The sequence below is a fragment of the Carica papaya genome, chromosome 2 (assembly GCF_054855325.1).
Source record: "Carica papaya isolate Zhongbai chromosome 2, ASM5485532v1, whole genome shotgun sequence".
NCBI classification, from domain to species: domain Eukaryota; kingdom Viridiplantae; phylum Streptophyta; class Magnoliopsida; order Brassicales; family Caricaceae; genus Carica; species Carica papaya.
In genome coordinates, this window is record NC_142310.1 from 3,787,196 (window position 1) to 3,814,738 (window position 27,543).

The 27,543-nt window shown below is 33.6% G+C and overlaps 5 protein-coding genes across 11 annotated transcripts; 2 read left to right on the forward strand and 3 right to left on the reverse strand.

Moving 5' to 3' along the window:
* Nucleotides 1–415: 415 nt before the first annotated feature.
* Nucleotides 416–1,353, forward strand: LBD21 (LOB domain-containing protein 21). The gene has a single exon (XM_022048433.2). The coding sequence runs from the start codon at nucleotides 674–676 to the stop codon at nucleotides 1,205–1,207; it is 534 nt and encodes a 177-aa protein (XP_021904125.1). The 5' UTR covers nucleotides 416–673; the 3' UTR covers nucleotides 1,208–1,353.
* Nucleotides 1,354–2,308: 955 nt separating this feature from the next.
* Nucleotides 2,309–11,467, reverse strand: LOC110819298 (sequence-specific DNA binding transcription factor). Of its 2 annotated transcripts, none has more exons than XM_088212795.1 (4): nucleotides 11,390–11,467; nucleotides 11,163–11,222; nucleotides 3,526–4,578; nucleotides 2,309–2,673 (listed from the first exon to the last, which is right to left on the reverse strand). In XM_088212795.1, exons 3-4 carry the CDS (start codon nucleotides 4,259–4,261, stop codon nucleotides 2,660–2,662), a joined length of 750 nt encoding a protein of 249 aa, XP_088068921.1. In that variant the 5' UTR covers nucleotides 4,262–4,578; nucleotides 11,163–11,222; nucleotides 11,390–11,467; the 3' UTR covers nucleotides 2,309–2,659. The 2 variants fall into 2 exon arrangements, with proteins under 2 accessions (XP_088068921.1, XP_088068922.1); XM_088212796.1 differs by having other exon boundaries at nucleotides 11,163–11,235; nucleotides 11,390–11,454.
* On the reverse strand, nucleotides 4,835–11,471 carry LOC110819297 (pentatricopeptide repeat-containing protein At2g40240, mitochondrial). 6 transcript variants are annotated; one of them, XM_088212788.1, is made up of 5 exons: nucleotides 11,390–11,470; nucleotides 11,163–11,222; nucleotides 9,420–9,466; nucleotides 9,140–9,227; nucleotides 4,835–6,525 (listed from the first exon to the last, which is right to left on the reverse strand). In XM_088212788.1, exon 5 carries the CDS (start codon nucleotides 5,896–5,898, stop codon nucleotides 4,888–4,890), a length of 1,011 nt encoding a protein of 336 aa, XP_088068914.1. In that variant the 5' UTR covers nucleotides 5,899–6,525; nucleotides 9,140–9,227; nucleotides 9,420–9,466; nucleotides 11,163–11,222; nucleotides 11,390–11,470; the 3' UTR covers nucleotides 4,835–4,887. The 6 variants fall into 6 exon arrangements, with proteins under 6 accessions (XP_088068914.1, XP_088068916.1, XP_088068918.1 ...); XM_088212790.1 differs by having other exon boundaries at nucleotides 11,163–11,235; nucleotides 11,390–11,411; XM_088212792.1 differs by lacking the exon at nucleotides 9,420–9,466 and having other exon boundaries at nucleotides 11,390–11,471.
* A 6,606-nt stretch (nucleotides 11,472–18,077) lies between these two features.
* LOC110811582 (HXXXD-type acyl-transferase family protein) lies at nucleotides 18,078–19,794 on the forward strand. Its single transcript, XM_022038123.2, has one exon. It carries the CDS (start codon nucleotides 18,156–18,158, stop codon nucleotides 19,476–19,478), a length of 1,323 nt encoding a protein of 440 aa, XP_021893815.1. The 5' UTR covers nucleotides 18,078–18,155; the 3' UTR covers nucleotides 19,479–19,794.
* Nucleotides 19,795–23,173: 3,379 nt separating this feature from the next.
* Nucleotides 23,174–25,227, reverse strand: ABI4 (Integrase-type DNA-binding superfamily protein). The gene has a single exon (XM_022038110.2). The coding sequence runs from the start codon at nucleotides 24,899–24,901 to the stop codon at nucleotides 23,750–23,752; it is 1,152 nt and encodes a 383-aa protein (XP_021893802.1). The 5' UTR covers nucleotides 24,902–25,227; the 3' UTR covers nucleotides 23,174–23,749.
* Nucleotides 25,228–27,543: the final 2,316 nt, after the last annotated feature.

A 27,543-nucleotide genomic window follows, 5' to 3' on the forward strand; every position in this document is an offset into this window, starting at 1 on the left:
TAAATTAGCACAATGCTTTGACCAACTGAGTTAATAACTTTAACAAAAAAAATTTGTGAACTGTAGTATTCTCTCACTATAAAAGAATTAAGTCAAAGAAAAAAAACAAGTCTCCAAATTACAACATTTATGTTCTATTTTATATATAAAAAAAAAAATCATATTTTGTATATGTTAGAGAACCTAGTTATTTTCACCAAGATTATCATCAAATTTACTTTTGAAATGCTAAAATTTACTTAAATTTATTTTCAATCTACTAGAATTAACCTCAAATACCCTACCTACTAAATATATATTACTACATCTTATACAAGTATATATTTTAAAAATATTAGGCACATAAAATCTAAAACTTTCTACCTTTAAGCTAAGATGCCTCTACTAAAAATTACTTGTCAAGCTATAAAATTCATTAATTACAAAAAGATTATAAAAGACAGTAAGAGAGAAGAAGCAAAAACATTGGCCCATGTAAGTCTCGAACTTACAGTCTTCACATATTTATTTCTACACTCTAACCAACTGAGCCAAAACAGAGAGAGTCATGGAGCCTACACAGAAAATATAATCAGATACTTAGGGGATTCAGATGTGGACCATTCGAGCCTATTTATATTGGTAGGGAGAGTTAGATAAGATTGTGACAAAGGTAAGTGCTGCTTTCCCGATCATGAAAGCTATGAGAGGACACGAGCCACGTTCGAGTTCCTCTTGTGCTGCCTGCAAGTTCTTGAAGAGAAGATGTTCACCCAACTGTATTTTCGCTCCATATTTTCGTTCCGACGAGCCAAAGAAATTTGCTAAAGTCCACAAGGTTTTTGGTGCAAGCAACGTGAGCAAGATCCTCATTGAGGTTCCAGAAGAGCAACGAGAAGACACTGTGAATTCTCTGGCTTACGAGGCTGAGGCAAGGCTCAGAGATCCAGTTTATGGTTGCATTGGCGCCATTGCATTGTTGCAAAGAAAGATGGTTGAGCTTCAGCATGATTTGGCCATTGCCCGTGCTCGACTTGCTAGATACTCTGCAAATCCTTCTTCTTCTTCTTCTTATATTTCTGTCTTCAACAATCATATGGCCATGCCAAGTTTCAATGACCTCCCTGGCTATGGTGGATTACTGTTTGATGGTTATGGCCAGAGCTATTCCTTGGAAATTAACAGAGATGGGCAGATGTATGATTTTAGCCAAACCCCTTATGTATAGTATTGCTTCATATCTTTTTTTTCTCTATGATAGAAATTTGAAAAGTTTAGTGTTTCAATTAATAATGTAATGGTAAATTCAAAAGAGAACGGTTTAGTTCTGTCAATAATGTCAGAGGCAGAGATAGAGAAACCCATTTCACAAAACTCTTGAATTTTTAGAAACCCAGCTCAAAACTTAAAAAGATTATTTCAAGGTAACCACAACCCAGAAAATGGAAAATTGATTTGACCTACCATTTTTTGCATATTGACAATTCTACTAAGTACTCAATACCCACATAGCAGCACAATTATTACTCTTTCTTGAGTGGTACCAGTTTTTGTAGGCCATTATCATTCTTTCCTTTTTAGAAAACTCCTGTCCGTTCTGGCAAGCACCACATGCAGTTGTTGCTTCACAAAGTTCTTGTACACATGAATTTTATGATGGGTAGTTTTCTTCATCAAAATTATTGAACATGGACAGAACAGATCTTCATTTTCGGTCTGCAAGATCTAACCGAAAATCTTACCAAATCAACTGCTGAATACGGAAAAGCTCCCTCATTCTTCAAGAGCTGATGGCACAGTTGCTTGAATTCCAGATCTGCAAGAGCTCTTGCTACAGCTTCTCTGGGATTGTTTTGGTTCAAAACAAAGAGGATTGGCTATAATGTCACTAACCCCACAAGGCGCCACTAACTTTTATAGTGCATTCAGAATCCAAAGATACAATGATAAGGAAGAAAAATTAACAGTGATACCACTTATCATGAACTGTAACGTCTTTTCGATATAATGAATCTGACTGTAAAGGAGTAGAGAGATTACATATTATGATGATTCGGGTATTATTAAAATCACTGTACTTCAATCAATAACCCTCCATTCTGTGAAAGAAAATGATTGATCATTCCTCCCCATCGCAAGGTTTCGACTCATTTCGTTCAATAAGAACTTACTGCTCCAAGTTGTCAAGACATCAGAATTCAGATTGCTTAAAAATTGCGTAGTTAGAAATCTTATAGCTATTTACCACCTTCCATCTCTTCCATTTGCGTCTTTGTATGTCAACCTTAGAAGAGAATGTAAAATCTTAAGCAGCTCAAACATGGGTATCTTGAGACAAAATGCAAATGCAACCTATTATACATCAATCGCATACAACATATGATTTACAAATATAGAAGGTGACCATGTTACAGTTAGAAACTAGAAGATATCTATATCGAGACAACTAATTATGTACATCAACCGTTACAACAACAGCTACATACACTTCACCATCATTAAGACCCGCCATACCCAAAAAAGCCCCATTCCTGCACCAGATATCCAAAAAAAAGACCTTGATATATATAGTCAGGCTGCAAGTCTTCTATTTTAGAGCAAGAGATCCCAGAAATTGGTTGTCACAGATATGTCCAGGCTGCAGGTCTTCTTAGAAACAGAGGAATCATGAGGTCCAAGACTATGATTTCTTCCCTGTTCAAGATTGAATCCCAGGTTGGTAAAATGATAATTAAGCTAGAGGAAGGACATTACCATTTACAACTCACAAAAATAGTTCTGAGCTACAGTTATCAACTCTGGTCTCTAACAAACAAATTAAAGTTACCAATCAGTTCTGCATTAAAGCACCTTGCACAATGTGTTAAGCATGGCAAAGAGACAACTTGTTAACCATTTCTTTTACCTAAAAACTAACAGTTCTCAGTTGTTACAAGGTTTTAAACACAAAGCAGGACAAAAAGGCAAGCAGAAACCCACCACAGACCAAATAAACCTAAAAACCAACACTGAAATGAACATAAAAACCCACCAAGCATTATGTAAACCTACAAAAGCAAGAACAAGATGAACACAAACACCAAACAGAAATTACACTTGGATCCAACTACACAGTCATTGAAGCAGAGGCCGTACACCACATATCAATGGCGAATGTTCTCTTTTTCTTTCATTTTTTTGAAAAACAAAAAAGAAATCCAACCCCAAAGAAAAACATTTGCATACCCAAACTTACCCAAATCAATTCTTATGTAAGCATTTAAGCAACATACCCAAATTCTTATGAATGCAGTGATTGAATTCGTTAATAATAAACTATTATTCTTTACTTAATTTTCCAGCTCCAATTAATCAATAAACTAAAGCAAATCTGACCACTGACAGAAAATTCAAAAATTTCCCAAAAATAATAATCACATTAATCCATCAATGACCTAAAACTTGCAAACTTAACCAACGATAAACAAATCAAAACCTATTACAATTAAACTACAGAAAAAATCTTTAATTTTTCTACATAGCTGGTCAATTGACCATGCAAATTACCTGAATCAGCAGCTTGCCTCTTTCTCTTCAACTTCTCCAGCTGTACCTGAGCATCCATCAACATATTCATTCGCTTAAATTCGAGATCCTTCATAAACTCCATCCTCTGCTTCTCTAACTCCATAATTTGCTGCTGCTTCGAGCTCTCTATCCTCTCATAAGCCTCCCCGAATTTCAATATTGCTCTCGCCAATTCCCTATACCCAGCCCCACCAGAAAAATCTACGGCCTGTGCTCGATGCTGTTTCCTAGCCATCGAACCCACCCCTTCGTCCTCATCATTATCGTCATCGCCGCCAAACGAGCTTTCTGTTGACTTCGAGCCGGCCGCATATAGATTCGGGTTAACGCCTGGCTTGTGGCGGGAGGAGTTCACTGTGAAAGTGACGGAGGGGGGTTTCTTTGCAACGCCGATGAGGGAATCGAGACGATGAAAGAACGGCCACTTCGACGGCGCCGGCTTCCCTTTCTCCAGCTTGTACTTCTTCTTCAAAGTGTCGATGCGGTTCTTGCACTGAACATCGGTCTTGAGCCTGACGATGCCGTCATAACGGCTGGAGTTAACAGCGTCAGCGACCTCCTTCCAGTCCTTCTGTCGTAAATTCCCGCGGTTGAGCTTCACGTAACGGTCTCCCCACGTCTCGATGAGCACCTCGGTGGCGGCTTCGCTCCAGCAGTCCTCGCGGCCGCCGCCAACGGACGCGGGGAGTTGGTGGGTGGGACCGTGGGGGTCCATTATTGGTGGCGCGTGGTATGTCCTAACGTGCGCGCCAACTGTTGGGGTGCAGGATAAGAGATTGGGAGGTGAAGAGGAAGACGATCTGATGGATTGATGCTGATGCGAGGGGAAGAGACAGGAGAGATAGGGAAGGAGAGGGAAGAAGAGAGAGAGAAGAGAAAGGAAATGGAAAGGGGAAGGAAAGTGGGGATTGCCGTGACATTGTGACCGGCGGTGACGTCAGATACCGTCATTAGAGTTGGAAGGGAATGGGATTTTAGGAGTTGGGAGTTTTTTTATCCACTGTACATGCGTGCATTGTTGTCAGTTGTTACCTGTCAATTTCGTTTTTAATTGTGCTTTTTAGTAAATCATTAGACATAAGCGAGGATTAAAGTATAAAATTAGCTTATAACAGTAATTAGGTTTAAAGCTCAATGCCCAATGATTTTAACATTTTAACATTTCTTAATTATTAAAAAAAAAAAAAAAAAAAAAAAAATCCTTTACATAATTAACATTCAAACAACGAGCACTAGAATTGTTAAAGATAAATTATATTTATTAATTATGAAAATTTCAGAAACCATATTGTAATTTATTCTTAATTGATATTATTAATGCTAAGAAATAGATGAAATTTTTTATTGTTTACTTGTAACCAAATTTTCATAAAAATTCCTCAATTTATTACCAATTGGTAAGTCCCTTTTAAGCATTTCCTCCAAGACCAATTCTGCCTCCTTAAACCTGTTGAGATCAATAAGCTTACTACACAAATGCCCAAAACTAAACGTATCCAACTTCTCATCTCTCCCGCCATTCACCATCACAAACTTCACCCCCAGCGCAGTATAGCCATCCTTCAGCAACGCATTGATAACGTGCGCGTGTGTGGAATACAACACCGGCACCCCTTCATCCTCCATCTTCCTTAATACCAACAAAGCCCCCTCCACCTTCCCCGCCCTGCACGCTCCCAGCACCAGAGCGTCGTATGCACGCGAGTCCGCACCCAAACCCTCCTCTTCCATCCTCCGCGTCAAATCACGCGCCGCCTCCAGGTCGCCGTTGAAGCAATGAGCGGTCAAGATGTAATTGTAAGCCGTCAGATCGGGCGGCACTCCGAGCGATCTCATAAGCTCCACAATGCGCCATGCTTCATCCATCTTCTTCATTCGGGTCACCACGCTGAGGATCGGGTAGAAGGTGGCGACGTTGAGGCCGTAGCCGCCGCGAACCATGGCGTCAACTACTCGCAGGGATTCGTCGACTCGGCGCAGCTTGCAGAGCCGCGCGACGAGCGAATCGTACGCGCTCTTGCGCGTGAAACCGGAGTCGAGACGAGCTAAAGTTCTGCAGAGATGGTCGATAGAGGAGAGGGAAGTGTCAGTATTCGTGATGAACTTGAACGTACTCGTAGTGGTGAAACAGCCATCTTTGGCGCGCTTGTTGAGAAGGTACCTTACGGCCTCCAGGTCACCGGATCCCCCCGCTTCGTTGATGAGGTCGTCGTAGTACGCGGACGTTGGCTCATCGGGGAACTCGTGGGCGTTGTAGCTAGGTTTTTGGGTGGCGAATAAGCGAGCAGAAATGGGTTTGAGTACATGGAAGGGATTGTGAAGTTTATTGCGGAGATTCCAGAGAAGAGACATGGAACTTGGGATTTAAGGGTTTAGCGGAAGTAAGGAATCGCGAATAGAGAGTGACAAAATGGAACTTGAGGTTTTAGGGGTTTAGGCTTTTAGACGCGAAGTTACTACTAAGCTCAAATACACATATAAAATTACGTAAAAATAAGCTCAAATACACATAAAATAACCCTAAGACTAAAATACTGGAAAAGTTAGTCTATTATGCACGATGCCCACAAGACTCGGACTAGTACTACCTCCTCTGTTTCACCTGTTCGAAAAACATCTTTAAGAAACCTTAACATTAAATGTTAAGACAGTACTGAACATTTTGCATAATCTCTCATGTGCAAAAATTTACGTCGAGCCTAACACAACCAATTCAGCTCCGGGAGGTAGCTTTGACCCAAAACACATCTACTACCACCAAACCCATTAATCTCTACCATCTTTATTGATGAGGAAACCTTGTAGAAGTCTCGTAACATTTTATCTGTATGTAGGCACGTCACTCCGAAACAGGGATTCTTTTAACTAGAACTCCCAAGGACAGGGTAACTAGTAACTTCAGTCACTTTAAAACAATGATATAATAAAAATCAAGGTGGCCTTCCTTTCTAGTATACTGAGTGCTCCATAGATTATTAACTGTTGGAAGGAAAATGAAAAGTCAGGCCATGTATTGATTTACCAACTTAATTCCGACAATGAATGAAGAACAAACAACAGCAGTTTGTGAATCAAAAAATGAATGAAGAACAAATAACATCAGTTTGTATTGATCTACCTTAAAAATTCTCTACAAAGACAGGTAATATATGTAAAAAGATTCCCCAGCATGGAAAAATAAGGTCCACAGTAGCTTACATTCAATATACAGCCCATACCAGTCACGAATAGCCACATTGGCTTCTTTGACATGTTAATTTTCAAGTTGTTGGACGGATCATGGTTTCACTCAATTCACAAGAGGTATAAAGATCCAAAATTCTATGGTGTCTCACAGATAGGATGCCTTCATGCTAATTTTCTATTATTTTATAATCATGACTAAGAATAATCATCACCCACCATAGTATAGTACACCACTGTATACTATTCGTGCAAGATGAAGAAAATATCAAGATCCTGTCCTATAAGGAATAAGCAAAGCATTTCCTCAATTAATAACAGCACGAGTGTAATTCAGGTCCACAATAATTTGATCATCCTTACAAAATTGGCAGCCAACCATCAGTGGCTAAGCCGCATAGTTTATTCTAAGTGCAAAAAGAACTGAATTGGGGAAAGAAACTAAAAGGAAATTCAAGCTGAGAGTTTTAGTTAGATATCTCTGACAAACTTAATCATCACTTTGTACTTGAATATTCAACAAAGAAAAACATGAAAAACTTTAAGGTGATTTGGTATCCTAAACAAAAAAAAAAAACACAGAATCACACAAATTTTTTTTTTGCGCAGAAAAACACAGAACAACACATAGTTACCAGCAAATGCACCAAAATAATAATCAAGAGTTTTGATAGGGCACATATGTAGCCTGAAGAATTACACACGTGAACCACAAACTTGCATAACAAAGGCGGTGTGTTGATGACACTAGTGCACCACAATAGGCACTGATAGCCTCCTCTATAAATTCCGAATTTTAGATGACAAAGCATTTCTAACTCCGGATAAATCAAGAGGAAATCAGGTTCTTTTTTTTTAAATACAAACAGTACTGTATACTAATAAGGCACCGAAGGGGTGCTCATTTACAAATTTACAAGTTTATTAACAAATCAATAAGTTCCGCAAAATCCTCCAAAGTAACCAAAAGATAACCCTGTAACAAAAAACCAAGAGTCCGGAACCATCTATCCTTAGATATATCAAAACCATTAACATCCTCAACCACCTCAAAAGCCCTCATATTTTTCTCCTTCCAGTCAACCCAAAAACTAGAGAGTTGAGTAAAATCTAGATATCAAAACCATTAACCTTCCACGCCAAATTCCTCTTTCACTGAACCTGTTATCGCCCAACTTATTCCCAACAATCCATACACCATGGTCCAAAGCTTATATACCATCAGGCAATGCAAACACGTGCTTACAAGTCTCCTCATCACTCTTGCAAAAGAAACAAGCATTAACTAAAATCCGGAGCGCCGGGGAACGGGGGGGGAGGACTCTAATTATCATACATTTGTACAGTTTTTTGTAGAAAGATTTGACAGTAAATGACCCATTGGATGTGAGGCACCATTGTGGTACATCAGTTTCTGAAGGATTTCCTCATGTTAAAAAGAGGAAATCAGTTACCTGAAGAGAGGTGGTAGAACACATGCTAAAAGTAAGAAAAATTGTAATGCAGTCTGCATCCTTCAATTAAGTTATCATAACTTTATTGGTCAAAGTCATAAACTAGCCCTTGTATTTTTTTGAATTACTTCAATTAGATCTTGTTCAATTTCCATGTTCAATTAAAGCCTGGAAGTTTGAACTTGATTCTAATAACCCCTTCCAAGATAGAAAATAAAGAGTTGTTAACACCTGTCTAAGTGATCGATGATGGCAACATAGTGCACAACAAGCAATGACGTGGAAATACACTGTAGCTATTTTTTATATGAAAAATTATATTCAATATTAACAAATAAAACTCATTTTAGTATTAAACTTATAAAAAAATCTACCATCATTCTTATCTTCTCCATTACTCTTGCAATGACATTGAAGAAGCTTCTCAGTAAAGTGGCATAAAAAGAACTCGCATAATCCTCTCACCTCCATGGCCAGTCTTATCTGAATCTTTGTTCTACAAGCACACAACATTACTCCATATATCTTCCCCGATTTCATAGTCGCCCCTCCTCCACTTCCAAACAAAGTCATCACCACCATCCATCCACCACCACTACCATTCTACTACCCTTTCTTCTCAAGAAATCACCTTTCTTTTGTTTTAATAAAAGATATATAAATATATATAGACACACACAAAATTTCATAATAATCTAAAGTCAGACCTAACCACTATGCAAATAACAGTTGAAAAACAAATAAATCCAAACTAACTGGCAGAAAACACCAACCAAGCAGCATGAGACAGACAATAGAGGAAGCCACATCAATCATAATCAGCCAATAACCCAGCATGCAGAGAGCAGCAAAACGATAAACCAAGCTCCCAAATTTTCTGATTTAGAAACAAAAGAACCAGATATCAAGCGCAACCAGCAGGCAATTAAATTAGTGGCTAAGAGGAGAGCAAAAACCTCAAAATCAGTTTCATGAAGAAACTAAGTTCCCAAATTACAGATGGTGAAGAAGACATCATCTATCTGATTCCCACAACTCTAACCTCTGTGGAAAACATAATGCTAGTATTAGGAACCTGTCCTGATTTGTGAAGAAACAAAGAAAGAAGAAAAATTGCAGAAGAAACAGAAAAGAATTTAGAAGAAGATGAGAGCTGAGCTAGAATTTAGGGAGAAGAAAGAGTAAGGAAGACGAAGAGAAAAGAGGAATTGCTGTATAGAGAAGTTTTAAACGTACTTCATATTTTCTGGATACGGATCAATTCCGAACTCTACCTTTTATTGCTGAAAAGTAATTAATTCAAATTAATTTCTAACTGATCAAAACAACTTAACTAACTATTTATAACAAACCTAAACACTATTAGTTGGGTCCTAACAATACCTCTCCATGAAAGCATCTGTGTCCTCAAGGATGTTTAAGCCAAAAACACATATCGGTAATAAACTAAAAAACATAAAATGAAAATTGAGTATTTGCAAAATAAAAAAGAAAGTGCTTCTGCTTATCTCCTTTAATTATCAGCTGAGTTGGCGCCATTTCTGGATGCTCTATTGTTTCCATTTCCTAAGCCTTTCTCATGTGTCCTCTCTAGCAAAGGCTCTGGTCATAAGACCCTTGATGCTCTTGATGCTTATAGGGGTAAAATTTGACATACACCCACACATTGACTAATATCCTTCTATTGAGTCATATAAATTTGTCATCCCAAGTAGCCATAGAAAAAACTTAAACCAGTTATATCAGATTCTGCAGTGAGAACTTTATCATCAACAACTGAATATCTATTTTTTAATAAAACTCTTAAACTTCTTCCCTTCTATGTTTGACGGCCCCCAGCCTTCCCATTTGCGCCTCATTGATGATTCAATTGCACCAAACTCGAGCGTCCTTCGGTTATCAGAATGATATTAAACATGCATCCAAATATCAATTACTAAAGGTGTATTATTATAAGAAAAGACAAATGCACCCTTAGACAAGTTCATTTCAATATAGTTCTCAAACTTGTCAACTCCTTGTGGACTTTTCAAAAACACTGTTTGCATTTTTCTCAGATGGAAGGAAAACTCTACTGCTGCCCAACTGTAATTCCATCTTCAACTCTTTAAATTTCTGGTCAATCTGACATTGATTCCACTGCATGGCAGCTTCTTCGTGAAGCCGAAACTCTCTATCATTTGAGATGACTCCCTTTTTGTTCAGTAGGTTTCATCTTAAAATCATCCCAATCCTTTAATTGAGGAATTTTAGCAAACACTTGGTGGTCATTCATCAAATACCTTCATGGCCAAGAGTTCAACATGATCAAACCCTTTTTCTACTTCAGTTCCATTGAACCTGTCAAACACGTCATAGTTTGCAACACGTCATAGTTTACAGCAACCTCTACTACCTCCTTGAAATCAGATTTGAATTTTTCCTCATATATGGAGTCATATTCATCGACAGTATATTCTATAAAACATCCTTTCATGAACTTTTTATGCACATCGAGTGCATATCTCCCTAATTTTAAGTCATTCTCGGTTAGCCTCCTAACCTTTTCTATGGTTAAATGATATGAATTGTCTATACGCCTACTCTTGTGCATCTTCAAGACACTATTAACCCACTTCACAAAACTCAATATTCTGGCTTCGCCAGCCTCAGATAAGCGTTCTAGTCCCTCTGGAGCTTCAAAATTCAAACTACCAGCAGTGAATTTCCACAACTCGGTCCATGTACGGGAAAGAACACAAGTTTTGACTCCCTCTTTGATTTCCAAACGAGACAGGATTAAACCAGAATTTCATTTGGTAATTCATCAATAGTAATCTTATCATCCGACAAGTTTCTCTCGCCTCCTTCTAATCAAATGAGTAATTCAAAAAAAAAAAAAAAGATACAGAAGCATTCTATTACAGCAAAATATACCATTAATTATTGCGTGATCGAAAAACAGAAAGAAAAAAAATTCAATCAAAATCCCACAATTACCTTCGTCCGCATACGCTTTAGGGTCCGGGGACGCTGGGCACAATGATGTCAGCACTTAACCTGAAAAGAAACCCTAACGACAATTCAACAAAAATAAATAATTTAGCTATATTTATATGCTCCAAGCATCCCCGGAAGATCAAACATACTATATATAAGTCTTAGAATGGAAATCAGGTTGAAGAAAAACAAAAAAAAAAACAATCACTTGAACGGGAAGGAAAAACCTGCGACCAAGGGCTTGGTGGAAACACAGCAGCTGAGCGGGGGTTTCTGGTTAATGAATGGCGCGTGTCCGGAATCGGCAAAGGCAAAACCTTGCGGTAGAGTCGTAGACAAGGAGGGCATAGAAAATGGGAAGCAGAGAATGGAAGTGGACACCGGAGAGAAAGGAGAACACTCAGCGGAGGCGGGAGAGTTTTGAGTTGAAAAAAAACAAAAGGCCGGCTATTCCGGCACCGAGCGCCCCCACCACATTCTTTTTAAAAAAAAAAAAAAATTAAAAAAAAAAAAGACAAATCGAGTTAGTTTAATTTTCTATCGCCTTCGGATCGGATTCGGGTTTACACAATCCGAATCTGGCGTGGTTACATATGATATATTTTTTAATTCTAAGTAAAAAATATATATTAGACATTTAATTAATTGTATATATAATATATTTTAAATTTTATTTAACAAATTATATGATATATTTTTTTAATTTAATATATACATATATAAAAATATCATATTACTCTTATTTAGTCTCTCACTATTAGTAACCATTAATTTATATCTCACTTATTAAATTTAATAATAAATGACATCTTATTATTGACCCAATTCCAAATTGAATGTAACATGAGTAAAAAAATGTACATAAATGGATTCAAAATAATTACAAATAACAAGGCTGGTGTTGTCAAATCATTCGCTTAAAATGTTGTGGTGAAAATGTGAGATATGTAGTAGAAGCCTTTTGGGTTATATTTAGGCAAGAGTGACCGATTGAGATTTTATAAAAAAAAAAAAATTATGAATCAGGGTAATATAAATTTTTTAGATTTTTTTTTAATATTATGTAAAATATTACTTTACATTTGATATAGTATTAAATTTTTATTTAGATTAATTAAAGAAATATTATACGTTAATAAATTTGATTTGTAATACTTATATTAATAATGATAGTTATTAAAAATTAAAATAAATTTAATCAATTTTTAAAAAAATATATATAAAGATTTATTTGAATAAAAATTGACTAATTTCAATAAATTATAAAATTACAATTTTAAATATTAAAAATTAAATAAGATTCAAAATTTACAAAACTATTATATTGGATATGCGGATTACAGAGCATCAAACATAAATGGTTCTACAGGGGAAAATGTTATATATATATATATGTACATGTATATTTGTCCGATATAGCACCATTAATTTTCCTTCTAGAAATGAAATTCATGCCAAATTAATGAACAAATTAACAGTGTCATGAGTTTCCCCTGTTGACATTTTAGTCTAGTATAGTATATATTATATTATATTACGTTATACACTACTTGTTAATTATTTAATTTGAGTAATCATAAAGAAAGAAAAAATTAAATTAATTATTTTTTTCTTATTAAAAAAAAATACCACGTTGGACCCAGCAATTAAAACAGCTACTCCAGCCAATTTTTATGTGCGAATATATAATTTTAATGAAAAAATACATATATGTATATAAATCAATGTAAATCCAACTCATGTACAATGTATATCTAATGTACATACATCAATGCAATAAATATTTACGTACAAACCATTTAATTATTGGCATGCAAAAACTTAAATGTCTCCAACTATAACTCTGCAACTATATGTAAATATAATGCACCAATTAATTGAAATTATATATATCTACTTGGGAAATTGTGATTATAGTAATATTTATGTATATATAATTAATACAACGAAACAATAATATTATAAGAATGTATATATATATATACCTTGGTAGAATATAATTAATATTAGAACCTTTACGTATATATGCAATATATTTTGTTATCTTTTAATTTATTTTCAGTTCCGATATCATGTGTAATAAAACCAATTTACTTCAATATATAGATGTTCTAAATATCAATATATATGTAATTTATGGCTCCAAATTTATATTACCCATGTTGGATAAAAAAATAAACTACCATATATATACATGTTGTAAAAATATAATATGATATATTTAGATAGATTTTGTGCAAGAGATTAATGTATAATTATATATAGTATAAGTTGATCTAAAAAACATAGGATGTGGTAAATTATATATATATATATATTAATTATAACGTACATTTTTATATACAAATTAAATTTATCATCTAAGTGGACCTAATATATTAAGATTCTAATCTTAAAATAGTACTGAAGTTAGGTGATCAAGATAGCCAGGAACACAAAACTATCATTATATATGATAAAGATAGTTAGGTGATCATATATTTATAGATGGATACGGGTTGACAATACATTATTGTAACTGAAATACTATTAATAAACATAGATAAGCAAGTCACCTATACTCACACACACACACACACATATATATATATATATATTAGAGATACCATGACATTTATCACATACCAAATTCTCTGTAAGTCCTTATAAAGTAAGAAATTAAGGTTTAAATAGTAATCAAAGTATCTAATTAGGAATCAATAGCTTAATCTCTTTTAATTAATTTATTTTCTTCTACAAAATAAGAAGTAAAAAAATGTATCATTCAAAGAGAAGAAATTATTTCTATTTGAATGATTTACGTACCCAATTTTATATATATATAATTCACGGACCCGATAGAATTTATATATCAACCAAAAGAAAAGATAATGACAACTCAAACGAAGAAGATCCAAAACCCAAACCGCCCAACACATGGATCTCTGATGATCTTTCGTAATAAGATCACCAAACAACTTGTCCTTGGATCAGTCTTTCAAAAGCTGATATATGTTTTAGGTGGAAGCAACTTGTATATGTATATATATATATATATGTTGAATGTGTATATATATATATATATATATATATATAGAGAGAGAGAGAGAGGACCTACAACTTGAAGAAAAGCGTCTGGGAAGATAATATTTTGCATGCGTAATTATATAGAATATCCAAACTTGTTGAATTTAAAAAGCTGATTTTCGACTTTGAATGCCCATATTACGTTTTTCTTTTCTTTTCAATTTTTCCTTTGAAAGTAACATGTAAAAGGTCACATGAAATGTTATGACTCAATTTTACTTTATACCTCCGTTCGTATTCCCTTTCCGACCGGTCCACTAATTTTTGCATCAAATATAAATATATGCATAAGTATATTTACACATATACGTGACTCATGAATAAACACAATTTTGTAACCCAAAAGTTGTGTGTTATATATAGATTGTGCGTAACTTTCATAGTTTAAAAAGTTATATGAATCATATGAATTGATTTGGGAATTAGAAGGAAGATTTTAAGAAAACCAAAGTTAATCATTAAATGATTAATTTAATCGTTTTTTAGATATGTTTTTCGAAAATATATTTTAATTAAGTGACATAATTATTTAAAATATTTCTTCAACGAGTTATATATTTTTTCAACATGTCTTTTAATGACGAAAAATATATTTTCAACATATTTATTTACATGTATAAATAAGTAAGATAACGGGTTCTAAAATCTACACATATAGATATATCATAGAAAGTAATTATACAAAATCTCAACATTTTTCTATGGAATTCACAAAAAATTTGCACTCGCCTTCTTAAGTCTTTCGTTATTAATGGAGTTTGCTAAGAATTAACTTGTTAAATCTTGAAAACCATATATAAATTAGTTGGAGCATTTGAAACACTCTCTCATCCTCTTCTTTAATGTCAAATAGAAACTTATATACATATATGTTCCGATTGCTTATTGAAATTTTATAGTATTCTTATAATGGTTCACATGATTTATAGGATTTTTTTTTTCATTTTATTAGTCTGCTTAAATTAATTTGAACTTTGAAAAAACAGACTCATTAATGAGATTAGAAGAAATAAAAATTCAATATAGTATTTGAAGTAATACGAATCATCTTTAAAGAACTTGACCTCAAGTTTTTTATATGGGTCTATATTATTTCCTTCTATATCTTTAATTATCTTGGTGGGTTTAGTTTACTTGCTTTGCCCCTTGTTGACCTCCTTCTTTAACTCTTATAGCATCATTAGATATTGCCTCATTTGTTTATCTCTCGTATTTTATAATCAAGCTATTTGCTCTTATTAATATTTTATCAAGCATAGAGGTTGCTCATCCTCTCCTTTAATAACTATCCTAAAAATTTGATATTCTAATTTTACTTTTCCACCACTTAAGTACTATTATCGTACTCTTATAGAGATATTTTACTATAAGGAGATAAATTTCTTACTTTAACACCACGAGAGGCCTCATCGTAAATTGTTTATGAATTTCTCTCACTCACTGTAATTTTTTTTTTGTTATAAAAGAATATGTTAATTGATCAAAGAAAGAATAACAAATAATGTGATTAGGCAAAGGTTGATAGCTAAAATGGTAAGTTAATCTACATATTCTAGCATGCAAAACAAATAACTTATGAGTCTCATATCCTATCCTAGGAGAAGGTTTTGGTGTTCAATTAATAAAAGAATATGTTAGTAAATCTAAAGAGTAAACGAAAATTTTTACATATAAATAAACGTGAAATATCCAGGCTGTAGAGTATCTAAAGTTCTTCAGCCTTTGGTTATTTATATATAGCTTACTTAATACATGGTGTTAAGAAAATATTAATGAGCATGACATAATTATGACCATATCATAATGTAAGAGTTATAACTTTGTAACATAAGCATTAATCATAGTCTTTGAAGCTAAGTTAACTATAGTTAATGGTGCATAGTTGTGTTTACATATGTATATTTAATGTTTTAAAGAACAATACATACAATCATATTTATTTTATTCATGCTACATTTTCACATTATTATTATTATAAACACAAATAGACACTAAATTAGAAAACATTGGAACTATTTTTCATTCGAACCAAACATCCTCGGTGTATGGAGGAAGAAAATCTAGCTAGATTATTAACATAATTAATTAACCCAAGTATGTTAACTCATTGATTAAAATAATAATTGAAGCTCAAGTCATGAGTTGATTCCATGGTACCTATGATTCATAGATGAGATATATTTATATATAGTCCATATCAACAAGAGGAATAAAGGTAAACCAAGGCTGCCCTAACACTTGGGGAACACCATCTATGAACCTATATGTGCATATATACAAAACACATGTATATTAAAATGAGAAAAGGGAAAGTGAGGTAGAGTTGAAAGGTTAATTTATATGCACTTAAACATTGGTTGACGATTTATAATCTTGGGTATAGCATATAGTTGTTGATACATGAAAGGATATATGCTTATAGCTTTCTTGAAATTATAAATAAAATATGCCACAAATCTTTTGGAGACAACATGTTTCCTTAAAAAACCGACAAAACAGAGTCAGAGATTATGTAAAGAGATCAGTGTTCTCCATGAATGTAATTAATTAAGTAAATATTTATATGGGTGTGTGCGTATATATAGTTGGATTCCAAAACAAAACGCAAAACCAAACACAATGAATGAATAAATAAATAAATAAATAAAATAGAGGAAAGAATAAGCATTATACCCATACGATGCATGAATCAAATTTACGATTCCTTTCCCTTTTCTTTTTTTTTTTTTAGTATTTTAGAATTTTTTTGTTGCATATTTATGTCATATATATGTATATATATGTGTGTGTGTGTGTGTCTACGAAGTCAGCTAAGCAATATATATATATATATATATATATATTACTATCTTGTTAATTTTTATATATTGATTTATTTTTATCAATTTTTGATATAATAATTTAAAGGGTAATATTTGTGTAGAAATTCAAAAATTTTGATAATTTTGTATGCAATACAGCAAATTTCATGGACATATTTTGTCCAATAATCGAAATAAAAACATACCCGGTTACCAAATCTTCTTAAAATATCGTTCCAAATCTACCATCACAATATTTTAGGGTCCACGAGATGTCCCAACGTTAAAAAAAATATATATATATATATATATATATAAACATAAAAAAGTATATATATATATATATTATATACCCCACCCAATAAAGGTTCTCATCATCTTGATCCATATAACACCACAAGGTCTTTCATGTACTTACAAAGTTAGATACATCATCTAATTGTATTATATCATAACAATTACTTTTCATCATGTTTGTTGTCTTTCTAATCCCAATAATAGTTGATTAATTAAGTGATTAATCAACTAATGTTAATTATTTATATACAAATCACCTTGAAAACATATTCACGCATTAATCAGAACCTCTAATTACCTACTAGTCTGGTAATTATTTTATATTTAAGCGGTCGGGATAAAGATAAATAAAGTGAATTTAATTTTATGACGTCATAAATGGAATATTGAGAGAGCATTTAATTCGCACAGCAATCTGTTTGTGGTGTGAGAAATGGATGAGTTGGAGGAACAGACAGAAAGCAACGCCAAGCTGTTAACATTTTGTTTTGATATTAATTTTTCCATAAAGCAATGCCGGGAGAATCTTCTCACAAATCTTTCCACAGTTCCACACACATTTCTACTTCTTCCCTTGTAAAATACCAACACAAACTTTTTTATTTTTAATCGTAAATTAAATTTTTATTTAGAGAATATTACTAATAAAATATTATAATATTGTAAAATACTTTCTTACCCAGTACATTTACACACACATATATATATATGCCCGAAACACCTCGTCCTTGAAAAACCAAACGAAGCCAGAACTGAAAAATAATTCACAGCCACAGAAAAGAACTGAAAAAATTGCGCTGTCAAAATAGCAAAACCCCATAAAAACATTATGGGATCTTCTTCTGTTCATGTCAAGGAAGCTACAGTCATCGTCCCCGCCGAACCCACCCCCACCAAAATCCTCTTCCTTTCTGCTCTTGATTCCCAGCTTTTCTTGCGCTTCACCATTGAATATCTCTTGGTCTACAAGCCTCGTCCCGGCTCCGACCCACGCGCCACCACCGCTCGAGTCAAGCACGCCCTCGCTAAGTCTCTCGTCGCTTATTATCCTCTGGCGGGACGGGTCAGGCCCAGGCCAGACGGGTCGGGTCTAGATGTCCTGTGTCGCGGACAGGGAGCTGTTTTCCTCGAGGCCATCTCGGATCACGTCGCCGGCGATTTTGAACGAGCGCCGAGGTACGTGACTCAGTGGAGGAAGTTGCTGTCCATCCACGTGGCCGATGTCCTCAAGGGGGCCCCACCGCTCGTCGTCCAGCTGACGTGGCTGCGAGACGGAAATGCCACGCTGGGTATTGGGATTAATCATTGTGTCTGTGACGGTATCGGCAGCGCCGAGTTTCTCAACTCGTTTGCTGACTTAGCCACAGGCAAAGGCGAGTTAAAGGCGCATAGACCCGTCTGGGATCGCCACTTGCTCAATCCGTCATCGTCACAGGTGGCGATTGCTTCTCGTGATAACCCATTGAGTCACCCGGAGTTTTCCCGAGTGCCGGACCTTTGTGGGTTCCTCACCCGCTTTGCCAGCGAGCGACTCACTCCTACCTCGGTGGTTTTTGACAGAGAATGTCTCGACGAGCTGAAGAAGCTAGCAGTTTTCACGAGTTCACACAGTGAGTTAATCTCCACGTCCTTCGAGGTGCTCTCAGCTCATGTGTGGAGGAGCTGGGCTAGAGCTCTGAACTTACCCTCGAATCAAATCCTGAAGCTTCTTTTTAGCATTGATGTCCGGAAGCGAGTCAAGCCAAGTCTACCCAACGGTTTCTACGGGAATGCTTTCGTGCTAGGTTGCGCGCAGACGAGTGTGAAGGACTTAACAGAGAAGGGTTTAGGCTACGCTTCAACGCTAGTGAAGAAAGCCAAAGAGAGAGTCGACAACGAGCATGTGAAATCAGTGACTGAGTTAGTAAGTGGGTTGACAAGAGCGAGCCCTGACTCGGTGGGGGTATTGATACTGTCGCAGTGGTCAAGACTGGGTTTAGAAAAGGTTGACTTCGGATTAGGAAGACCCGTTCATGTGGGACCTGTTTGCTGCGATCGGTACTGCTTGCTTCTGCCGGTGAATGATCAGAAGGACGCCGTGAAGGTGATGGTGGCGGTCCCCGCCAGCGCAGTTGACAAGTACGAATATTTGGTGCAGAGTCCATGCTCCTGAGAAGCACTGGATCCTGGCACACAACAACATCCGTTGACTCGTATTATTGTGTTTGACCTTTTTTAAAAAAAAAAAAAAAAAATTAACTGATTGGTCATTGAAGATTCCAGTTCTAATCCTCTACCACCCCGGGAGGGAAAAACAGTAACCATTTACACAGACCTTGTTTTTTAACAGTTTTTTCTTATTGAGAAGAAAAGAAAATTTGTCAGTAACGCCACGTGGATTTTCATTGAAAATGATTCAATGACTGTCAATTTACTCACCCTTAATCAGTACGTAACTATATATTATTTTAAAATTAATTATTGCTTAATTTTACTATATAGTTTGATATTAATTTATTTACTATCAATTTTATTATACATTCATGGGTTACATGCCGTATGAAATTCTAGGAAAAAGTTTTTACACGTGTGATATTTTAATTGTTCTATATGGAATGTCAAAATTAACTTGGCTAAGAAATAAAAAGGTATTTAACGAAAGAGTGTCCATCTTTGTCAATGACTCAATGGGTCAAAGTCTTTTTATACACGCACACACATATATATTTATATGTAATCGAGATTTTTTCGTGTATTATATATATATATATATATATATATAATCAGTTAATTTGCTTTTTAATTTGATAAAATATGGGTTATATGCTTTATATCCAAAGGATTATGAGAGAATCAATTCTGTAAGTTAAATAATTAGATAAATTTATAAATATATAAATAACAGAGAGACCATATTTCAATCGTGAATGAAAATCATTTAATCTGAGGAGGGAAGAGAGTAATTAATACATATTGGAAAATAAATTGAAAAAAAAAAATATTAATTAATGGATTTTATATATTAAATAAATTTATAATTATTCCTAATTTTTTAAATTACCCAAAAAAGATGTAAATTTTTCATCAGAATTCAAAAGGAGAAATTTCATTGTAATTAAGATTATAAAAAGTTCAATCATTGCATATTGTTGGTAGCTAAATGTATGAATTTGATTGCACCAAACCATTGACAATCAATTAATCATTATTAGCAAAATTAATTATTAGATTTTTTCTTTCATGATAAATTAGATTTGTTAATCATGTGAGTCTCAAATTCAACTAATTATATAATTACTTAGTTGTAAAAGATTTATCATATATAAATAAAATATGATTATGTATCCCCTTCATCACATCCACCTAAATATTCTGTTAGGTCCCAAATCATGTAAAGATCTACAACCCAAGTCAATTAAAACCTAATCTTAATCCCATCTACACCATTATTTAGTGTGGATTTATTAAGAACATGACTTTTCACTTCGATGTGGGATTAAAAGAACAAGTTAACAACACCCACAAAAAAAGGAGAAAGAATTGGAATTTGATTACGATCCTCCTATTTAAATATTTTGATTAATTACCCACCTTTAATACAACCTTACTAAAAAGAAAGAAGTCAATTTTATTTATTTAAGATTCGATATTATTATCAATTTATAACGATTAAAATGATATCGTCAACTTATTATAAAAAAAAATAATAATAAATTGAAATTTTTTTTTATCAACCCGAAAGATCATTTAATGTAATTAAAATAACTTAATTTTGGATTGTTCGATCAAATAAAGAAAATTTAATAAAATTCATAATTGTATCAATATTTTTAGTTTGTATTTTTTTTACTTCAAGAATATACTCATATATCGTTATATTTCAAAAGAAGAAGGCGCAGTCGCATGTCCTATTAAAAGAAATTGGGAGTGAGACAACGAATTTTGATATATAATATATATATATATATATATTGTATAGTAATTAGGAAGAGACTAATTAAAAATATTAAAAGAGAAAGAATCTTGTGATGAGAACCAGGCTGGCTTATGAGGTGATTGGCAAAGGGTTGCCGTTTTGGATGTTATTGAAAATTCCAATTGAAGTCATCAACCAGCCGAGAGGATCCTAAAAGCTCACCCACCGGGCCCCCCACCCACCCCTTAACCAGCTTTCCTATTTCTTCTTTTGTTTCCTTTTTTCTCCTTTGATTTTCTTTCATGTTATAATTACATATTTGAGATAATAAATGGTCACAAATTTTAAGCACGTGGGCTGCATCATTCAAACTATAGATTATTCCTAACGATGATTAATTACTATAATTTTATCCACACAAGAAAGCATATAATATACCGTCTGCCTCTAATTTGTTTGATCTCTTCTAGCAATAATTAATTTAAATTAAATTAAAAAATAATAAAGAATTTTTTATAACAAAACAAAATTAATTTCAAGTGAAATTAAAATTACATTATACATTTTGTATCAATTTGAATAAAATTTCACATAAAATCCTAGCTAAAGACAGTTTAGATAAGACATGAAAGAATTGTTAGTTTATTCCAAAAATTTATTAAAATTTTGAAGCCCATTAAGTTATAAAATCACAAATGGATGGAAGCATTGAAGCCCAAATAGCTTTGATTTACTTAAATTGGGCTTTTTTTATTATTAAAACAGGGCCTTGAGGTTGCAGAAGAATACAGTATATTTTTCTTAATTTATTTAAAATAAATTAATTCAATAAACATACTAAGCAATTATTTTTAATTTAATTTATAATCTCATATATCTCTATAAATAGAAATTGTCAGAAGATATGTAATATGATATGATAAATTTGAATAAAGATTTATTGACTATTTTTCTATACTTTTTCTCTTATTTCTTTTATATTTTTAAATTCTTAAAATTTTATAAATTATAAAATGTTAGTGCTTCTTCCTCTCTCATAACATCCTAATCAGTTTATAATTTATTGACCAGCAGAAATAGACATTGTAAGAAAATATGTGATATGATAAATTTTAAGAAGATTATACTTCTTCTTTCTCCGCTTTACCCAATTTCCTTACATACATATATATATATATATGTATATATGTATACACACACACACATACTATACTTATTTCTCTTCATACGTAATTCCTCTTCTGCAATGTCTTCTCAAATTACAAAGAGATTCACAAGGCTGGCTAAAGGATCTTCCTCCCCAATACACATGAACTAGAAACCTTCTATTTCAAATTTTTCTATAAAAGACCTTTGAAAGTTTAATCAATGTCTTGAAGGCTCTGTTAGATTAAACATTAATTGTAAAAAAAAAAAAACAGAATAAAGATTTTGGAAAAAAAGGGTAAAATAATGTTCTCTCTGAACATATATATACACACACACACACACATATATATTTACATATGAATACTAATTTCCCATACCCAAATCAAAACTACATACGGCCTTGAAAACAATGGAATTTGTAATTCAAACAATTAAGAAATTAATCAATTCATTTACAAATTTACAACTTATGTATAAAATGTGAATTCACAATTTAGAAAAAGCCATTGGAATACATTTCTCCCCCTATAGCGTTATAAGAGAACATCAAATTAATATTAACTCACAATATTTTCTTTTAAAAAAGAAGAATACAGTTTTCGATCCCAGATTTTGTGTACGTGCATATAAACATGAATTGAAACATCTAATATATAAACTGCATGCATATGTGCAAATCCATGATTCAAAGAATTCAAGAATTTAAGTAAAATTAACGCATATCAAAATACTGAATAAACGGATTACCTGGACATTGAATCCATGCATATACTTAAAACAACAGTTGAGAAACATATATCAAATGAAGAAATTCAAATCAAATAATTCGTAATTCGTAATTCGTAACACATAATACTGAATCATGTAGAAAAAAAGATTCAGATATTTTTTTCTCTTCTCTTATTGTAACATAAGAGTTAACAAATTTTCTTTTTATCTTTGACATCAAATAGATTGACGCAAAGATGCATTTTTGACTCAAGAATCTTGAATTCTTTATCACCTATGACGCCATGCAGCTTTAAATTGATTAACCCTAGCTGATAAAAGCAAAGTCAATCAATCTGATTTCCTAAAATCACTCCATTAAACCAAATAGAGCCTTACCCGTGTATACATATAAAACTATATATCTGTAATCAAACTAACGCATGCAGCTTTTTGAGATCATCATGCATAGATCTCTCCTTCCCTTTTGCCTGTAGAGAGATCTTAAGTTGATGACGATCATCATCTTCACCTCCGAATTTCTTTTTCCTGAAACCCTTGCATGCAATCCCTTGTGTGGAATGTTGAACAAGTATATAATTGTATTATAAACCCATCTCGAACTTCTCTTTGGGGGTTTAAATCTCTGTAAAAAGAAAAAGAACCATCTCTCAAAAATCAAGATCGAGGAAGCCGAAGGGATCAGGGTAATCCCAGATACTGCATGGTGGGTAATCGTCTTCGGCGCTCCCCGTCAAAGGCCACACCGGAGTAGATCCGTGACCGACTGAAAAACCCGGATCCGGATTAGCTGGTGGGAGTGGCGGTGGTGCAATAACTGCTTCGGCAGACTGAGTCGAGAGAGACAAACTCGAATCCACCGAGCCAACGAGCGAGTTGACATCAAAAACACAGCCCTCTTGCTCTTCTTGCTGTTGTGGTTGATGATGATGGTGATGGCGGTGGGGTGTAGGGTTTTGATTATACGAGGTTGTCGCAGATGTAGGTCCATGATGATGATAATGGGTCGAAATATCTCCGACGTTAATCTGATCGGACGGTAGATATTGATGATGGTGATGCTGAAGATAGTGTTGATAGAAAACTGGGAGTTGTGTAGTAGCAGTAGAAGTACTGGTCATCACCATGCTAGGGCAAAGCAGAGCAGCCGAAGACCCACCAACGACGACGTTTTGGTAAGCACCGAACGGCATGAACCCCGAGGAAGAAGCAGCCAGCTCTGCCGCCACCGGCGTCTGCAGCGCGTGCTGAGTACTCATCAAGAGAGTCGAAGTGGAGGAAGCCGAAGAGAAAGTGAAGGCAAAAGCCGAAGGGCGAGGAAGAAGAGGCCTCAAAGTCTGAGTCGATGAAGTGGTTGAAGAAGACGACGCAGAGCCGCCGCGAGAGGAGGAGGATGAGGAGGAAGTCGAGCCGGATGGCTGTAAATTGAGCTGAGCTCTTGATCCATATAAGATAAGAGCAGCGCGGTCGTAAGCTCTTGCGGCTTCCTCGGCTGTAGAAAACGTACCGAGCCATTTCCGAGTCCGCTTTCTCGGCTCCCGGATCTCGGCGACCCATTTGCCCCAGCTCCGTTGTCTCACACCTCGGTACCGGAATTTGCTGTTATCTGGTCCACCTTTCCCTTTACACCTCCTGGTCGAACTGCTCCCGCTGCTGCCACTGTTGGTGGTGTCATTTTTGGCGACGGTGTCTTCGTTTTTGGTTGTGTTGGTGGTGTTGGTGGTGTTGTCACTTGTGGTGGTATCACTGCTTTTGGTATCAGTAGTGTTGTTGGGTTCTGGAGGAGGAAGAGGAGGTTCCATAGATAAGCGAGAAAGAGAGAGAGGAAGAAGAAGAAGAAGAAGAAGAAAGAGAGAGAATTACGGTTTTAATTAAAGCTGGCGAGCCACCTCGTTGTGTGTTAATGATTTCGTGAAAGTAGCGAAGGGGACGAGTAGCACTCTTTGTTGTGGGTTTGAAGTGTCATGTCTGCTAATGGTGGATCAGGGCGGTGATGTTTCTATGCATATATATTTATATAGATAGATATATACATATAGAGGTTCTGCAAACTGGGTAAATGGGCAGAGAAAGAAAGAGAGAGATTGCTGCGCAGTTAAGGAAAAGCAGAGACCGACCAAGGAAGGGCACACGGGTTTGGGAATTTGGAATCATTTATGTTGTAGTTTGAATTTTTTTTTTATTTGTTTTCATGGTCTATCAAACTGGATTAATTGATATATTATTTCCCTTTTTGGGAATTTCACCTTCTGGAAAAGTTCCTAGTTTATGCCTTAAATGGAAAATGTTTAAAGATTAACATCTACTTAAATCTTGACCCATTACGATCTTTTGGGTAATATTTATTTCAATATATATACTATTTAAATTAATAATTGTAATTAAAAAACTGCGTGATTAAGTTAAAACTTTATATAATAATTTCGAAAAAAATATTATAATAATTAAATTATTTTAATTAAACAGTCACAATGAATTAACGTATGATATAATTTTAATCAATTAAAAGAACTTCTTAGTTATTTAATTTCCTTTTTCTTTTTTTTTTTTTTGCAAAATTCTGAAAAAATTAAAGTATATTTTTTCTGAAATTTTGAAACATCAAATGTATCTCTTACCAAATATCTCACTCTAATTCTGTTATGTTATACTGTGAGTTTACGTGCATTATTATTGTTTTTTTAACATTAATTATGAGTATATTATAACGTAATTTCATGGAATTTTGGTCAATAATTAATATTGTTTTAATAATTATGCAAAATAGTATTAAAAAAATAATATGACAGTCTGGAATATACATAAGAAGAATCAACTGAGTTGGACGAGATATATAATTTTAATATGAACTAATTATTTTTATTAATATTAATAATAATTTTTTATGATAATTTAGTAATTTCATTTGCTCAAATTTATTTTAGGTAATTCCAAAATATATTTAGACAAATTATTTGCAACCCATCTAAAAATTTATAATAATAAAAAAAAAAATTATTTAAAATAAATTCAGATAACGAGACCCTTTTTTTTTAAACCGACAAACCCTGCAAAATATTTGCGAATTCTCTTCAACTATGATATGTTGTATTGTTTATATTTGTATATGTATTAACATTATTTATGGTTTATTGGCTATTAGATTATTTGTTTTTCTCAAACTTATAGTCAGTGCGTATTATAAACTAATATTTATTATTTACTGTAATTGGCTAAGTTTCTACCAGTCTCCTCCAGCTATATAACATTCATATGATGACCGAAGACCGATCACAGTCTCTGCAATTTTCTCTGGTTTTCCTGGCAGGTTTCTTGTTTTCTGGTTTACTGTTCAAACTTCTATTGTTAATTTGCCAATAAGGAAAAGACTGTTGAATGCATACCAATTTAATTAAAGCTTCTACTTAATTTCCCTTTTTAACGTGGAGTAATTATTGTTAATGATAGCATATAATAAGAAATTCATGCCTATTTACATGAAATGAAATTTAAATTTGACAAAAAATATCAATTAGGTGATTTTTATTTTTGGGTTTTGTTTCATAATCATCAAGAAATTAATTAAAACTGTCATAATTAAGTTTACTGATGATATTAGGTCAAGGATTGACGTTGAATCTTCTCCAATAAGACTGGAAAATTGAAGGAAGAAACTGGGAAGTTGCATCGCATGCGTTCAGTTTCTTCACCAATATTTATATTTTATTAAAAGGGTAGTGTTAATCAATAATATAAAAATAAATTTAAAATTTAAAATTTTCTTTGTAATTTAATTTTGTTGTGGCTTAAAATTTATAGGTTATTTTGCAATAATTTAGTTTGCTATTTATTTAACATTAGAATTATTAATTTTGTGTTATTATTAATTATAATTGAGTTAATTTCACTCTTGATCTTGAAAAAAAATCTAATTATTGAACTCGATATGAGATTGACATAAAATTAAATACTGATAGTTTTTATTTGAATATTTATATATTAGAATTAGAACAAAACTATATGTTAAAATTATATTTTAGTGATTTATTTATTAATATATATGTAATTGACAGTAAGACTCGAATTTGTTCAATTATATATTAATTAATATGTAAGTTATTGCTAACTTCACCACCTATTAAATAATTTATAATAAATATTACTTTATATAATAATTTACATAAAATGGTTATGACAAAAATCAAATTACAGAAATCTGATTGTGGGAAATGAATTACATATAAATTTGAAGATAAACTGTGTTCATACACATACATGTAGGGTATATATATACACACACACACACACATATATTCTCATCCTCTATCCGCAGCAATAATCTTCCAGGAAAAAGATAGGGAGTTGTGGTCCAAGACTAGAACTGACAAAAAACGAAGCATGAGGAAAAATACTTTAGCAAGGCTGCAGGAACTTGTGATAAGAGCTGGGAGTTCAGCAATTTGAT

Coding starts and splice junctions, on each gene's coding strand:
- LBD21 (XM_022048433.2), top strand. CDS start 674: ATGAAAGCTATGAGAGGACACGAGCCACGTTCGAGTTCCTCTTGTGCT.
- LOC110819298 (XM_088212795.1), bottom strand. CDS start 4,261: ATGGACCCCCACGGTCCCACCCACCAACTCCCCGCGTCCGTTGGCGGC.
- LOC110819297 (XM_088212792.1), bottom strand. CDS start 5,898: ATGTCTCTTCTCTGGAATCTCCGCAATAAACTTCACAATCCCTTCCAT.
- LOC110811582 (XM_022038123.2), top strand. CDS start 18,156: ATGGGATCTTCTTCTGTTCATGTCAAGGAAGCTACAGTCATCGTCCCC.
- ABI4 (XM_022038110.2), bottom strand. CDS start 24,901: ATGGAACCTCCTCTTCCTCCTCCAGAACCCAACAACACTACTGATACC.